At 38.9% G+C, this 15,784-nt stretch overlaps 2 protein-coding genes across 7 annotated transcripts in view; one reads left to right on the top strand and one right to left on the bottom strand.

The window, feature by feature from the left end:
• The window catches only part of PAICS (phosphoribosylaminoimidazole carboxylase and phosphoribosylaminoimidazolesuccinocarboxamide synthase), a 40,306-nt gene extending 32,189 nt beyond the window's left edge, over positions 1 to 8,117 (bottom strand). For 5 of the 6 annotated variants that reach the window (XM_088163399.1, XM_088163400.1, XM_088163401.1 and 2 more), the window contains exons 1-2: positions 7,630 to 8,117; positions 3,096 to 3,182 (exon numbers count right to left, since the gene is read on the bottom strand). In XM_088163399.1, the coding sequence (XP_088019525.1) occupies positions 3,096 to 3,182; positions 7,630 to 8,017 (475 nt within the window). In that variant the 5' untranslated portion in view covers positions 8,018 to 8,117. Of the gene's footprint in view, positions 1 to 3,095; positions 3,183 to 7,390; positions 7,561 to 7,629 lie in introns of those variants that run through there. The other variant, XM_088163404.1, reaches the window with a different exon arrangement.
• The window catches only part of PPAT (phosphoribosyl pyrophosphate amidotransferase), a 42,139-nt gene that overhangs the window by 21,675 nt on the left and 4,680 nt on the right, over positions 1 to 15,784 (top strand). Inside the window, exons 2-7 of the mRNA XM_014873433.2 lie at positions 10,340 to 10,406; positions 11,227 to 11,433; positions 11,992 to 12,104; positions 12,224 to 12,369; positions 13,574 to 13,646; positions 14,933 to 15,084. Coding sequence (XP_014728919.1) covers positions 10,340 to 10,406; positions 11,227 to 11,433; positions 11,992 to 12,104; positions 12,224 to 12,369; positions 13,574 to 13,646; positions 14,933 to 15,084 — 758 coding nt within the window. The remainder of the gene's footprint in view (positions 1 to 10,339; positions 10,407 to 11,226; positions 11,434 to 11,991; positions 12,105 to 12,223; positions 12,370 to 13,573; positions 13,647 to 14,932; positions 15,085 to 15,784) is intronic.

Raw genomic sequence — 15,784 nt, 5'->3', positions numbered from 1 at the left:
GACATTAAAATCAAGCTATTGGTTATTAATTTGTCAGCATTTTTGTTAATTCTGATATAATTTTTGCTTTCACTTGAAGATAGATACTGAGATAGCATATGTACATTTAATAAATCTAAGAGGAATATTTCTTTCTTCTGTGTCCTAATACACTAAATTTTTACTTGTAAGATCTTGGGGAACAACTGATGAGCTACTTTGTCCTTCAGACATTAGAGAGGAGAAGAGTACTGTTGGGAAGATGAGATATGCTACATGAGCACAATAATAAATTGGCCCCAAGTCACTGACACTAGCATCAAGACTTAACTTGCTGCATTCATGCCATACTTCAGTTTTTACACACATGGAGAGATATAACCTGGGTAAGGATCTAAAGAATTTGATCCTTCTTAACAAAGCACCCCAGTTGAGGGGAGCAGAGGAATGGAGACTTCTGCTTAAGTCAAACATTTGTGTGATAGAAACCAGTTCTCATGGCACAGAACCAGCATCTTTCTCAGGGCAGATCAATCAAAAATATTCGAGTTTTGTAGTGAAAATCAGTGTGAGTTGTCTTACTCTGCAAAACTAAGATTTTTTTCAATTTCTCCAGTCTACAACTTTATTTTTTAACATTATGAGGTAAAGGTTGCCACCCAAGCAAAAACTTAAAACACTAAAATATTATGTATTTTAGTTTATTAGTGATTCCTTGTTTCTATTTATAAATTTTCTTTAGGACTTTGTTTTGGTTCAAATTAGTTTGGAAAGTGATTTCTCAGGCATTTTATAAAGCCTTGCAAAAATAACTAAAAAAACCCCAAATAAACAAACCCAAAACCAATTCCAGGGCATGATCAAATAAAGCAGCATGAAAATGCACAGTAACTGACAAGTTTTTACAGTCATACTGCAGTGATAAATGACTGTCAGTGTCTCTTTCTGGAAGAGCAAACCAGATTATGGGAGCTCGATACTTTATAGCCACTGAGATGTGTGTGATGGCAATAGTATAAGACCCTTGATTGTGCACAGAGATTCAGTAGAGCATATTTATAATAACCTGTCTGGGGACAAACTTGTCCTAGATAAAGCCATTCTTTGCTATTCTCCATAATTCATTCTAGTTGTCAATAAGTTGTTGTAACAGGTATTTTTTTTCCTTATAGTCCTGAGTAAATCAGGACTCTGCAGCAGCCAGCTCATAGTCAGTGTAGGTGAGAAGGGTAATTTTCAGGTGGCACATCAATTATGCTTTCTCTGTTTCTTCCTGAGGGAGTGAAAGAAAATGCTGATTTACTGGTGAATCAAACCATAGGAACTGCTACAGATGATAACTGCCAGCATCAGATAGGCCAGAGAGGAAAGGCCTAGGGAAGATGACAAGAAGAGAGGACAAAGAATGTAAGGACGTGCTCTCTACACTTGCTAGTCAAAGCTATAGAGCATGGGAGCATTTGGAAGGAATAAAGTTTCTTTACTCTTTGTAAATAGACCAGTATTTCTCACTAGTCAGTTCATCTCCAACTGAGCTCACTTTTGGTTGTGGATATTAGTTCAAATGAGTTCTGGTGACTCAGTATATTGCTCACTTATTCTGCTGTGTGCAGAGTGGAAAATGGTGGGTTTGTTTCTCATTCCCTTTAAAAACATGCTGATTCAAAATATCCTGCCTACAAGTACCACTTTGAAACAAAGTTGTTATGCTCAGTGCAAAATTTTTTCTTATATCTTCAAAGCATTTTAAGTCCTAATTTGTTTTAAAAAATGTTTAAGCAGGATATTCAGTTTCTTTTATTTGAAAGGTGCATTTATGCCATATTTAATCTTTTTCTAAACTTCCTCACACCTGAGAGATCTGCTGAAATAAAACCAAAATATTAGACATTATTGATACATAGGGATCAACATTTTTCTTTCAGTGGTTTCTGAGATACGGCCTGAAACTTACAGACTAGAAGAGGTAGTAGAGGAGGGCATTTTAGTACTAGTATGAACTTGAGAGCCCATACAACTGAAGTTATTTTGCTGACTTTGTAGAAAGCAGCTTCCTCAGAATTGAAGACTTCTGCTTGGCAGTGTATTGAGCACTGAGAAATAAAAACACGTTCCTGTAAAATTTGATTCAGATACTTTCTTCATGTTTTGTTTATGTGCATGAAGTATTTTACATGTGCATAAATTCCATGTGACATTCTGGTCTCTTCCTTAATTTCTTTCTATGCCAGGCAAGAGTGTGTAACATAATAGCCACAGGCTTAGCCTGTGCCTTGTTTCCTTCCTGAATATGGCCCCTTGCAGATTTTGTAATGGAAGTTGTTGTGATTGGACTGGAATGTATACTAAGGCATAGAGGGCATATCAAAAATAGAAAGAGCATGTAGGAAATTCAGGACAGGTGCTGTTCATCCAGACAACAAATCAGCACATCCGTTGCTTAAATCTGCCTAAAATGTGTTTATGTTTTTCCATTTCCTGTAGCTGCCCCTTGAAGGGGCTCACACCTAGGATGCTCTTCCTCTTTCTGTCTTATGCCTTTGCTTTATAACTTTGCTGACCAAAACTACCAGAGTAGGACGTTTTCCAAATGAGTTCTGTGGTTGGTTGGACTAAAGCATTGCTGACTACTCCTTGCTTGGAGAGGTGACTTTGAAGTTATGCTGGAGACCACTGCAAGTCTGCATTGCTCTGCATCTCTCTCCTGGCTCAGGCCATTCACTCATGCTGCTTTAAGCATCCAGGATTTAAGAAAATAGCCAGGGAAAAGCCACAAGCTGACATGGGTACCCACACTAGCATCTGGCATCCTTTCCACTTGCATTTAACAAAATTACTGTGGTTAATGCAGTTAACATGATTAAGCAATAGCATGCGATGTGTTTTGCATGTGAATGAGGGTCATGCAGGTGTTACATCATATGCAGTGGTCAGTGTCTAGTGATGCACAACACCCCACTGAGTGCTAACACTGGCAAGGAGATGGTGCAAAAGTGTGGCTGTATTAAAGCTACGCTGATCAGAAACAGAATGACAGTGTTTCCAAGCTATCGGGAAGTGCTCTGACACCCATGCTGCTTTTTAGTTTTTGATCTCTCTGTACCATCATACTATACCTAGTTGAACTGGTCTGGCATGAGATATAAAAAGTAGTGGATCTCCTGCAGCATCCTCATCATCTTCTAAAGAAACTGGTATTTCACCTGGGAAGGAAAGAGTTTTTAGATGAAAAATAGGTATGGACTAAATTAGCTTAAATTAGTTTAAATTAAAGTGTCCATACACCACGAGAAGATCTTTAACTTGGAAATCTTGGCACTTAATTTGTAGTTAAATTTAATTTTAAATTAATTTAGCCTGTCCCCATAAGGGGGACATGAGTTATAGGAGGCAAACCATTTTATGTCTTGTATATGAAACCTGTTTGAAATGTTTTTTAAAATTCTGGTTGAAACGGACTTGATTCTAGTGGCTTGTATGCTTTTCTGACTCAGTATTGAGGGTAAAGTAGATAATGTAAAGTAAGAGACATACAAATAAAGGCGGACTTTGCACACAGATTGATAAAATCACAAATCCATTTATGTAACAAAAATGAATTCCTAGAAGAGTATGAAGAAAACAAGGATGTTCTGCAAAGAGCTCTGGAAATCAGTGGAATTCATTAATGGTATGGGGAGGGAACCAAAATATTCATTGCAACTTGACAACAGACATATTTGTAGCTGACAAGATTAAGTCTAGCTTTTTCCAGCATAGCTTTTCTACATTTGTTTAAAAAGGAACATCATAGCAATTGCTATGTAAGTTTAAAAAGCAGCATATGTACATCAGGTTCAGAAACAGGTAGTTTTTCACAGAAGACAGACTTGTAAGTTGTCCTGTGCCAGTGTGTTGTTTTCAACATACCATGCTGACAGGAGGTTTGAAATGTTAATTCCTTGTATGGAGCTGAGCTTCAGTGAGCTCCAGCCAGGCAGGGCACTTCGTCAATCTCCTACCCCTGACGTTGGTGAAACTGCGTTTGAAAACATTATCCTAAATCCTCCTGACTTTCAGCAAGGCTCACGATGACTCATAGATGCAGTGGCCTGATCTCTGCCTGCTCCCAGCTGTCTGCCTGGCTTCCCTGGCAGGAGCTGCTGCTCATGCCTCCACCCCAGCAACAGGACTGGCGTTTCAGAAGAGCAGCAAAGCAAACCAGGGAGAGGAGAATAAATTCTCTGAGTGTGCCATAGGCACTGGCATGAGTAAGGTTAATTACGTTGTTATAATAAAAGGGAAACTTTGTTTTTTTAAGTAAGTAAGAACAGTTACCACAAGAAGATATTACTGTACCAGAAAAGCTACTCAATAAAAGCATTGCACACTTGTTTAAAAAAAATATATAAAATACTGTCAATGACATGTTGAAAGTGCAGACATGGAAAACCATGTGTAAGTGGCATTTTTATGTCAGCATTTCTGAAAGATCTTCCTGCATTTTAGTAAGTGAGTTTTTTGCCAGTCATTGCTGATGCATTTCTGCTCAGCGATAATCTTTCTACATTTGCTGAGGTAAAGTGAAGGTCATGCAAGGTGACCAGTGCCTTAATATTTAAACATAAAGAAAGAAATATAAAAAGTGTAAATAACTTTAAATACTAGGCAAGAATTTTGTAAATAACGTATTTAATTTATTAATACTTGATTTAACTTGATTAACAAAATGGAAAGGTCATTCATTTGAACTCTAATGAAAGATACCATTTTTCATAGTGCACTGTGACTTCACGTAGATTTTCTGGGTTGTTGATTAGTGTGATAATACACAAACTATACTTGAGGAGAAGTGAATGTATTGACTTGTATCTTTTTAAATTATTATTTAAGCTACAACACTGCCTCTGAAATGTGTTTTGGGAGGACAGCATGAACCTCTCTGCTTACATTTTTCCATGTGCTTATGCATGAAGTGTTAATCTTTTCATGAACAAGCTGGGAACTGGTATATGTTGCTAGCAGGATTGTTCTGAGACACTCCTCTCAGATTTGATTGAGATTTTCAGTAATAATTTCTTCAAACACACTTTCAAAAGAAAACTGATTCTACCACATATGAAAAATCCTCAGGGGAACACTATTGAAATACCATTCAGTCCTATTAAAAAAACAGTCTCTTTTCCTTCCCTTCCTGTTGCTCCCCCTCCCCAGCAATATGCCAGTAGCTGAGATCATGTAAAGACATGCTTTGCATCTTTACATTAAGCATGCGTAGGAATATTGAGATTGAGGCTAAGCAGAGTGGTAAATATATGGTGAATTATTTGGGAACATGCCCTGTCCCCGTCATGCTTTTAAGAAGATAAATCAGTACAGCTACCAGTTTCTTAAAATAAAATAAGATGTTCATGGTGGACACGTGTATTATCAGTCACAGGTTTTAGTTTGCTGATAGCATTTTGTTCTTGCTACCCAAGCTATAAACCTAGTCTTCCTTGATTCCTCCAGCCCCCTCGAAATGAGATGTCTCTGCTCTTTTAAAAGAGGCGAGGGACCATTTTCCTCTCCTCTCCTCTCTCCTGTAACACATTGTGGTAGAAAAGGAGAAGCCCAGGAGGGGGACCTGCAGTCGCTGCTGGGGCAGGAGCAGGGGCCTGCCTTTGCCTGTGCCGGGAATCGCCCTTCCCTCTGTCTGAGCGACACCGGCAGCTCTGTCCCTGCAGGAGGATTTGGGAGCATCAGCTGCCGAGGCACTGATGCCAGTTTTGCCTTACAAGTGCTCTTCAAAGTCCTGGGCTAGGCAGGTCTTGTACTCTGACTGCAGGTGGAATAGGATTGGCCTCTAGTACAGTGTTTGTTGCTTGACTTGCATTCTTAAATAAGAAAGTTGATGATCTCACAGCTGTTCCCTAAGCCCCTCGTTGTGGATGTGTACATGCATTCTGCATAGCTGCAGGACACATTTCTATCTTAGTGTGCTTTCCTTGCAGCTCAGCTGTGCTGTTGTGAAAAATCTTTGCGTTAGTGTTGCATTATTACAGTTAGCTGCAGTTAATTTCTGTTTATCTATAAAACTTGTTTGCTTTTGTTTTTTTTGAGGGAGTAACAGAAGTGCTTCTGCAATCAAGAGATATATTTAATTATACCACCTTTAAAACAAACTGTCCTAGTGCTTCAAAATAAGGCATGTCTTATGCAGGAGTAATTATTTTTATAGATACTGTAGTTTGGGATTCACAATTGAAATAAACTTTTGCTGATTTAAATTTGCAAGAGGTTTAAAGAAGATGAGAATTAGGATTACCAGGTGCAAACTACATCAAAACACAGAGGATAATCTAATGGCAGATCCTCAGATGTAGGACACTGTCTTAATTTCAGGTAGTCTCCAAAGTGTATCAGCTTGTATTAGCCTCAGTTCTGCAAGTTTAAAAATAAAAATGGATTGCAATTCACAGTGCAGAGACATAGTACAATATTATAAAATTGCCATTTTAATCTGAAGTGACTTTGACAGATTAGAGGCTTTCTGATAGTGATGACAAATTAAGGTCAAGCTTTTTGTTAAAGTAAACAATGACAATGAAAAATGGCAATTTCCTTCTCTCAAATGTGTAAAGCAGCATTGTAGAGGGAGACGTGGAATGGTACAAGGACAAGCTCGATGTCCACCTCCTTTGTATGCCTTTGACAATATCCCCTGGCAATAATGTTGAGTTTCTTCTTTTCTTAAAAAGGATTTACAATCTTAATTGATGTAAATTGCTACATACCATGGGAAAAAAATTAAGCTTTTAATTTCTCTTTTTAGTCATCTTATTTTGGTACTTATAACTATTATTGGGGCTTATGCTTCAGTGACATTTAGGATGTGACAAGGAGATTTGAGTGATGTCAAACAGCAGATTGACCCTAATGAAACGTTAAGCAGAGCTTAAATGAATATATAGAGAAGGTTGAATAAAACAAGAGATGCAAATAATTTAGTAAGACCTACTTCAGAATAAAGGCAGCTGTATTCACTTGGTCTGCTGCAAAATAGTCTGATAAATACAATCATTTTTACTTTCACTGCTAAACTAGAGTTTTTAATGAAAGATTATTAAGTATCTGTTTCTTGAATATTTAAGTAAAACTGCTTCTAAAACAATTTACCTTGTTATCACACCTAAATATCAAGCTGATATATATATGAGAAATAAGAGTAAAAATCCTAAATTTCACTTGTATCACAACAAATAACGATTTTTCCAACACCCCGACAGTTTCAACCTTTTATTTTCTTTTTCTTTACGTTTACATCTGAATTGAAGCTCTACAAAATCTGCTTCCAAAGTACTGCAAATGAAAGGCAAAGGGAAAGAAAGCACCGTATTTTAATTTAATATTTGCACCCAGTGCAGGAGCCTGGACACTAGCAGGTACTCACCGAGGCTGCAATACAGGCAGTTAGCATAATTTTGCTGGAATTACGCTGTATTTACAGACTTCGACACTGGTGGGTGCTAACATTTTATTCCCCTGCGCGAGGCGTGCATCCAGTCACTTCTAACAGCGCTGCCGGGGCTGAGCAGCCTCCGCTCCAGCGCCAGCCAAGGCGAGCTTCGGCTTCGTTCCCTTTGGGTTTTAAGCAAAGAGAGAAAAAGAGAAGCAAAAACATTTTTTTACCTTGCGTGCTGTCTGTTGTGGGGCTTGTGTTCAGCTGCGTCTCAGTCGCAGAACACCTGCCGTTTTCTTCTGCTGCTAATTGTGTGACAGGCTCATATCGCAATATGGCATCCAGATCATGGAAAAACTTCATGGTTTTAGTGACATCCCCAGAGTTGTGGGCATATTTAACCGTTCTGTATTCGTACTTCAGGTTTTTGTACTTTGCACGGCACTGTTTCCAGTCCCTGCACACTCCCAACTCCTGTAACCTTTTAGCAATGTAGATAAATATTCCTTTATTCCTCAGGGTGCCGTGCAGTTGCTTTCTGATATTTTTTTCTGACCAGACGCTTAACAAGGCTTTAACCTCCTCCTCAGTCCAGTGCTTCCCTGCTCCACTCTCCATGTTGAAAGTGACCTGGAAATGATTCACTATTTCTAGCCAAGATTTTGTTTCCTAGGAAACCAGACGGCTGGTTGTCAGTAAGCTCCGCCGAGATGAAAGGATCTAGTTTTACTGGCTCAAGCTGCCTGAGGGGAGTAACTTGAGACACTGCCAGATAAGCAGGCTCGGCGCTGGAGCCCGGCGAGGGAAGCGGCTCCGCCGGCGGGGAGGGGAGACCTGGGCCGGGGCTCCTGTGGCTCTTCGGGACTCAGTGCGGGCACCAGGGTGCGGGAAGAGAGGCAGAGAGAGGCGGTTTCGTTCCTTTAAAAAAAAGCAAACCCAACAAAACAAAGCAACATCACACACACACGCACACACCGCCCTTGTGGCCTGGCCTCTGCCGGGAGGCCTGGGCAGCCGCGGCACCGAGCCTTCCCCACACGGGGCGCGTTTAGCATCGTCCTGCTCTGCATCTTCACATCTCCGTGCGCGGCTTGCCTCTGAACTGCGGCCGCGGAGACACGTTTTATATATTAGTGATGTTTTAATAAAAGGTGGCATAATTAAAGTCTGGCTCAGCTGGTAAAGTGGTGCAAACATTGTGGTAATGACGCTGAGATTCCATGTATTTTGTCAGCGCTAAGTGAAAGATGTAATCCAACGCCTTGACCAGGGCTTCCCTTGGGGTGTCTTCTTCCCTCTTCCTAGTGATTTAATTTCTATTTAAAGAGACCATTACAGTATTAAAATGGAAATTTCCTGTAATATTAACATTGCAATTGCAAGTTGCTGAATGCAGTGCATCAACCATTAAGTCTTACTACCATTCTTTGTGTTTAAGTCCCGAGTTAAAGTAAATGTCTTTAAGAATGTCCTCATCTCTGATTATTTTCTTTGAAGAACTGTGTCACTAACAGGGTATATTTGTTAGATGTGTAGGAAGTTTGGTTTGTTTTGCTTTCTGTAAGCAAGTCTTTAAAATTTTTGCTTTACATCCAAGTGGGACTAGTAACAAATAAAGGGATTTTATGAACTGGAGAAAATTGGTAGTGAGTATGTCAGTTGTAGATTCACATCCATTCTATTGATTTTTGTGCCCGGTTTTATTGTTGCCTGTAATAAATAATTCCAGTGACTTCAACTGAGTTAAACCAATCCAATGCACAAGTAGGACACTAGTTGTCCTTCCCTTTTTAAGGAAGACATCTTTCCTATTCAGACATTATTATATGTGAGAGTGGACAGGAGCTCACCCGTTCACCAAAGTCCTGATGAGTGTTACAGGCACAGGAAGGCACATAGCAGCAGTTTTGTTATAGGCAACACTGCATTATTTCAGGAAGTCTTTTAAAGGGAGAGGGAGCAAGGGAGCAGCCTGCACTGTTATCCACAAACAAACAAAACAAACAAAAAAACAAAAACAAAAAAATAACCCAAACAAACAAATTAAAAACCAACCAAACGGAAAAAAAAACAATCTGCAAAGCAAACCTTTTCAATGGATAATGACTGGATTACAAACCATGGGCAGGTGCACAGTGTTCTGCCTGCCTTGGGCAGGGCAGCATATGGGGTACACCCAGGGGACCCAGCAGGGGGAAGGGGTGGAGAGGACAGGCAGCAGGACAGGGAAAATACACATATTTCAGCTGAATCAGCTCTGCTCAACAAAGCACAACTGCCAGCCTGAGGCTGATGTGTGCTATAAGAGAAATATTTCCATTTGCAGTGACACTTTTACATCAGAGTTGTTTTGGCTGAGTTCAGAAGCTGAGATGCCCAACATTAGGCTTATGTACTCAGGTGCTTTTATGAGAGCGTCTGTGTAGCTTTTAGAGCTGTAAATGCTATCTTGTTTGCCTAAGTGCAAAAATGCAAAAGCTTCTGCATAGGTGATCAGTGGAAAAGACAATCCATTCCCCTAAGCAACACCATCAGTTTTTAATAACGTCTCACAACCCAAAGCAGAAATAGAATAGCACTATAGAACCTAGTACTATTGCCTAGATTGCTGTGCCTCTAAAAGTGTTTTTTCCAATTAAGCATCTGTTTTTACATTATGCCCGTACTGAAATTGAAGTCCAATAAGAGCCTGAGGCCGTGCTTATTAGTGGAAAGATTCTCACTGAATTTAGTGGACTTAGGCACAAACCTTATGCGACTGTCTTGAAATAAAGCATAACACAGGCAAGAAACTTGCAATTAACACAGCAATTATAAGTCTGTAAAATAAAAACCAAGGAAGTCTGTATTAAAATTCCATTAAAAAAACACCTATCTATTGTATGTTAAAGTGTTTCTTAATCATGCCAGTGCTTCATGTTAATTTTATTTTGTCCATAGGGGCCAGGAGAGCGCTGGAATTGTGACAAGTGATGGCGAGTCATCCCAGGCATTCAAAGTACACAAGGTAAAATGCAAATAAATGTTTTGTATTCTTAAGTGAGATGCATGTAAGTTAGTTTCTGCTAAGAAGCAGTGTAGTTAGAGAAAAAGTAACATCTGATGAGCTGTTTCGATTTTGTCAGTGAATCTCATTTTGTTAGCTGTCTTGAGTGTATGCTTAAAAGACACCTGCCAACGTTGTCCTGATAGGTGTTTCTGTGCACACAGTGGCAGACACACAGAAGTTACCCAGAGCATGCTAATTATGTCACAAAAACTTTTTACTGATGTCACCCTCCCCCTCAGGTGTTAACTCTGCTGATTTGGAAGAGCATTGATGCTCTTCTTGATCTCAGAAAGAAAAAAAATACTGTTACAGACTATGCATAAGGAAATGGATGACTAAATCTTACATCAGTGAGACTCAAAGAAGTGGCAACTACTTTAACTATTTTACCCGTAGGTAGCAATAAACAGACTCTAAGACAGAATGGAGGCCTGAGAAGGTCACACAGACTTTCTTGAGCTGAGAGAATCACAGGGGATGTTACAAGACACATAGTGATTACAGCCTTAAAAGTATCTATTTTTAGTCAGGGAATAGATTGTTCCGTGAAAATCCTGAGCACAAAAAAGTAGATCGCTTTATTTAAAAACAGGACTGAAGGGATCTGATATACCACTGTGACACCTACTCAGCTCCTTTCTTTCCCATATCTTTCAGACTATTTGTCTTTTTCTTAAAGTTCCATTAATACTGTATCACCATTAAGCAGAAGAAGAACTTAGAAAGTCACCAGGAAAATAAAACCAATCAGAATCTTTTTTTTCTTTTTCTCCCAAAGGGAATGGGTCTTATAAATCACGTCTTCAGTGCAGACAGCCTGAAGAAGCTGTACCCTTCAAACCTTGGTATTGGGCACACGAGGTACTCCACCTCAGGAATTTCTGAGCTGCAGAACTGCCAGCCTTTTGTTGTAGAGACTCTTCATGGGAAGATCGCTGTGGCACACAATGGGGAGCTAACAAATGCTGCCCAACTCAGAAGGAAGGTTAGTACCTCCTTTGGGGGCTCTGGCATTGTTTCTTTCTGAGTGTGAGGCAGAAATGAGCAATATGGTTGCTGTGATTTTTCCATAATACCAAAAGTTACGAAAGAGCTCCCTAATCAAAATAGATCATTTTCGGGGGGAAAAAATCCTGTGAAGGGGACTCTGCCTTGATATTTCTTTCTAGGTCTGTTATAGGCAATTTCATATTTTCTCTTCTATATTTTAACTCTCTTCCCAGAGCGTGCACAAAGCTAGTTAAATGGTCCAAACATGAATTTATGCCCTGAATATTGGTGGCATTAATTTTGGTTGCATGCAGAGCAAAGGAATGAGATGAAAAAGGAAAAATGTAGTACTAGTGTAGAAAGAAGATTGCCAAACTTCATTTTACATAGTTGGTTTGTTGGAAGAAACTTGGCATTATTATGTTGTGATCACATGAAGCACTGTAAAACATTTGTTCATTGCACCGAGATGTTGTTAGGTTCAAATCTGAGCAGTGTGATGTGAGATTGTTTGTTTAATGCTGGTAACACTCTTGGTTTGTGTCTTAAAAAGCTTATGCGGCACGGTGTAGGACTGTCCACCAGTTCTGACAGTGAACTGATCACCCAGCTGCTGGCTTTCACACCTCCACTGGAAAACGATGATACGGCCGACTGGGTGGCAAGGTGAGGAGCATGGGCTTCACAGTCAACACCAGCCATTAAACCTCAGCATGATGTGCAGCTGTAAATGCACACAGCTGTTCGTGTGGCACACTGTTATGTTCACCTATGTCTCATTCCAGAATCAAAAACTTAATGAAGGAAACTCCGACTTCATATTCATTGCTAATCATGCATAAGGACATAATCTATGCAGTACGTGATCCATATGGGAATCGCCCGCTCTGCATTGGTCGCCTTATTCCAGTCGGGGACATGAATGGAAAAGGTAAACTCTATATATATACATATATATATATAATGTATGTATGTATGAATCTGCATATGCATGGTGTGTGCATGAAATCACTGATATAAGTAATTAAAGCTACACGTACTGAGGTGTAAGTAGGAATATGTGATGCAAAAATCAGTTTTGAAAAATCAAAACAAAAAAAGTTGGTAGGGAAAAAAATCATCTATAGAAAGCATGCAAAATTCCATTCCCAGATAACAGGGAATCTTAATGGCCTAATGATAGCCACAATTAGGCAGCCCAATGTAATACAATTTAAATAATTCTCATTGCTTAAATAGGAAAGCAGGGATGAACAGAATGCCAGAGGGGCTGAGGTTGGAAGGGAGCTCCGAAGGTCATTGGTCCACATCCTCTGCTCAAGCTAGGGACACTTAAAACCAGTTGCTCAGGACAATGTGTAGAAACAAGTCTGGTTTCTTCCTTTTTTCTCCTGTAGTAAGGTGGGCAAAATGTGCTGAATTATTTTCAGCATCTCTGAATTCCAAGCAATCCAGTCTCATGTAGTGACTGGACCATTACATGATCAGTTAATGGGAAAAAATCCTTGTGTTCCTGTTCAACCTGCAAATCAACAATTTTTCATTAAGTGAGATTAAAATATCTTCACTTGTTTAAAACTGAAATAAAGGCAAAGCAATAAACGCTTCCATATCTTCAGAAAACTGAGTAATTTTAACCACAAGAAAAATTACCAAGATTTTTTAAAGCATACAGGCACTCCTACCGTATGTGACACAATCTTTCCTGTGGTTGAGTTTCAAAACACTCATTGGAATTCAATCCAGCATCCATTGTAATCAAAAGCATCTATTTATTAACCTACTTAGCATAGGAAAAGTAAGGAGTTTCTTGTGTGAACAAAAGTAATTACGTCTATCTAAAGTCACTTAACTAGAATTTGAAAAGTTTGAAATAGTGCAGGGGTGAATATGATGCTGTTACTTCCACTTCTGCCTAGAACTGGTTTATGACGTTTATTTTGTGGATTTGTTTGGGATTTTTTTAAATAATGGAAAGGTGGAAACAGTGGAATGCTCTATCTTAGTTAGAAATTACAATAGTCATTCATTGCACACTTGGCAACCACAGCAAGCCAGATACTGCAGCAAAAACGCGATTGTGGGGGGTCATGGTAGCAAAAACTGGGGACTCTAACTGAAATCTTTTATTTCAGGAAAAGATAACACTGAAACAGAAGGATGGGTTGTCTCTTCTGAATCCTGTAGCTTTTTGTCTATTGGTGCAGAGTAAGTGGCCTGATTCTCACTTTATCTGAAAGCTCTTCCTTACGCAGTGATTAAACATTAAATCCCAAGTTTCCAAATATCATAATTATAACAACATGAAAGACACCAAGGTTTAGTTTTGCTGTGGAGGGTGTTTTTGCTAGTCCTGTTTTTTCCCAGTTTATTTTCTCGAACAGATGGTTGTAAAATATTAATTATGTGTGCTGTCACAAAGTAAATGCCTCTTATTTGTTGCATTATACCTGATTACCCATATAACTTACTCATTTTGCCCTCATTTTCAGCAGCATAGGTGTATTACAAAATAATTCTTCACTTACAGAAAAGTTACACTGGTAGCTTACAGGCTGAAATAACCTGGGTTATAGCATATGCTGTCTGGTAAACTGGCCTCCTCGTTAGAAAAAAATTAACTGTTTTCTGAAACTTCTTCCAAATTTCTGTTAAGAGAAGCTCACTGTATAAGATAATCAGCTGAATCCTGTGTGTTTTCAATAAAGCAATTTTGTCTAAACTTCTGCTGTAGCTAGTGCTACCTGCTACTGCTAGTATCTGACCAGTGAATAAACACAGATTTGCTCACCTCTGATTTGCATCTCCAGAATATTTCAATATTTTGGGATAGATTTAGATGTTAGAATAGCCATCTGAGGACTCATTAAAGGATCTAGAAAAAGGCTTCATAAGATTAAACACTTTAGCATAATATACCTAAACTATTCCATACTTAAACCTAACTATTCCATACTTCTGCAAATTTGAGAAATAGAAGGTACATTTCTGGTCAGCTTTATGTAACTCGGGGGTAGCTGTTATCTCTAGACATGTATTTCTATAGATTTGGCTTGTGAGGCAGGATTATTTTGTCTACCACCTCTATCCTTGATTATGTTTCTTACATAATCACTGTACTGTAAGGTTTATTAGCTTTCACAGAAAAGTTCTCTAGTACTGATACAGGGCTGTATTATTAAAATATATTCAATCTCAATTAAGCCTGTGTAGTATGTCTCACACATAGGACAAATACCATAATTCTCTGGTACTATGTTTAGTATTTTTACTTAGTTTATTGCTTTTGGATATTAATTCAGACTTCTAGTAAGGATCAGTTGTCTTAGCATGTTGGTCTTAAAATGTTTCAGGTCAAATTCTAAGATGGAAGCAAGTTGTCATGTTAGGATGCTCAAAAACATTTTTTCCTGTCAAGAGTTGACTCTTGTCTGTACTTCAAAATTTTCAGCCAGTTTAGGACATTTCCAGCTTCTCTTTATTTCTTTTTCAAGGTACTATCGGGAGGTCCTTCCTGGAGAGATTGTGAAAATATCCAGACATGATGTCCAGACACTGGATGTTGTACAAAGACTTGAAGGAGATCCATCGGCATTCTGCATCTTTGAATACGTTTATTTTGCAAGACCAGACAGTATTTTTGAAGGTACAAAAATGTTACATACAGAGCTCTTCCCTAAATAGTGCAAGATGTTATCCTGGAATACAATTACTCTGGGATCATAGTCGAGTACCACTGAATATAAGTTCAGAGAGCACAACTGGGACAAAATGGGATGGCAAAGCTTTTGAGATAGAACTCATCAGGAGGAGCATCACCTTCCTGTTTCTGAATGTGGATGCAGCCTCAGATAGCTGCCTGTATACTCCTGTGGGAGGGATGAAAAGGGCCATAAACATGATTAAGGTAGATGAAGTATCTTTTATAAGTGAGAGACTGAAGAAAGGAACTTTATTGCTTCTTGGGAAGTAGACTTGTGAAATGGGGTTTACAAAATAACTTTATATTTTTCTTTGCAATAAGTTTCATTTCAGGAAGATGCTTGTAATTTAACTCGTAAATCTATGCATTATCTAAGTACTTGGCATTGTCAATGTAATGCTTTTATTATTCTTTCAATAGAAGCCCTCAAAATACTAGCCAGGACCGTCGTATCTGGCAAACAACCTCTTCATTGCTATCTAGGGACATGCTATCCATTGATCCAGTACAACTCCCCACCCTTATAAAGCTAGTTTCACCCCAAATTCCTTTTCTTTCACAATCACCTTACCCTTCAATATCCTCACTTCTCACATTCCTTGGTACTGCTGCTGTAGCTTTTGCTATGTCTCATCACAATACT

The sequence above is a fragment of the Sturnus vulgaris genome, chromosome 4, assembly GCF_052056855.1.
Source record: "Sturnus vulgaris isolate bStuVul1 chromosome 4, bStuVul1.hap1, whole genome shotgun sequence".
Lineage (NCBI taxonomy): Eukaryota > Metazoa > Chordata > Aves > Passeriformes > Sturnidae > Sturnus > Sturnus vulgaris.
The sequence above is the reverse complement of the archived record's forward strand: the minus strand, read 5'-3'. Positions and strand labels throughout refer to the sequence as shown.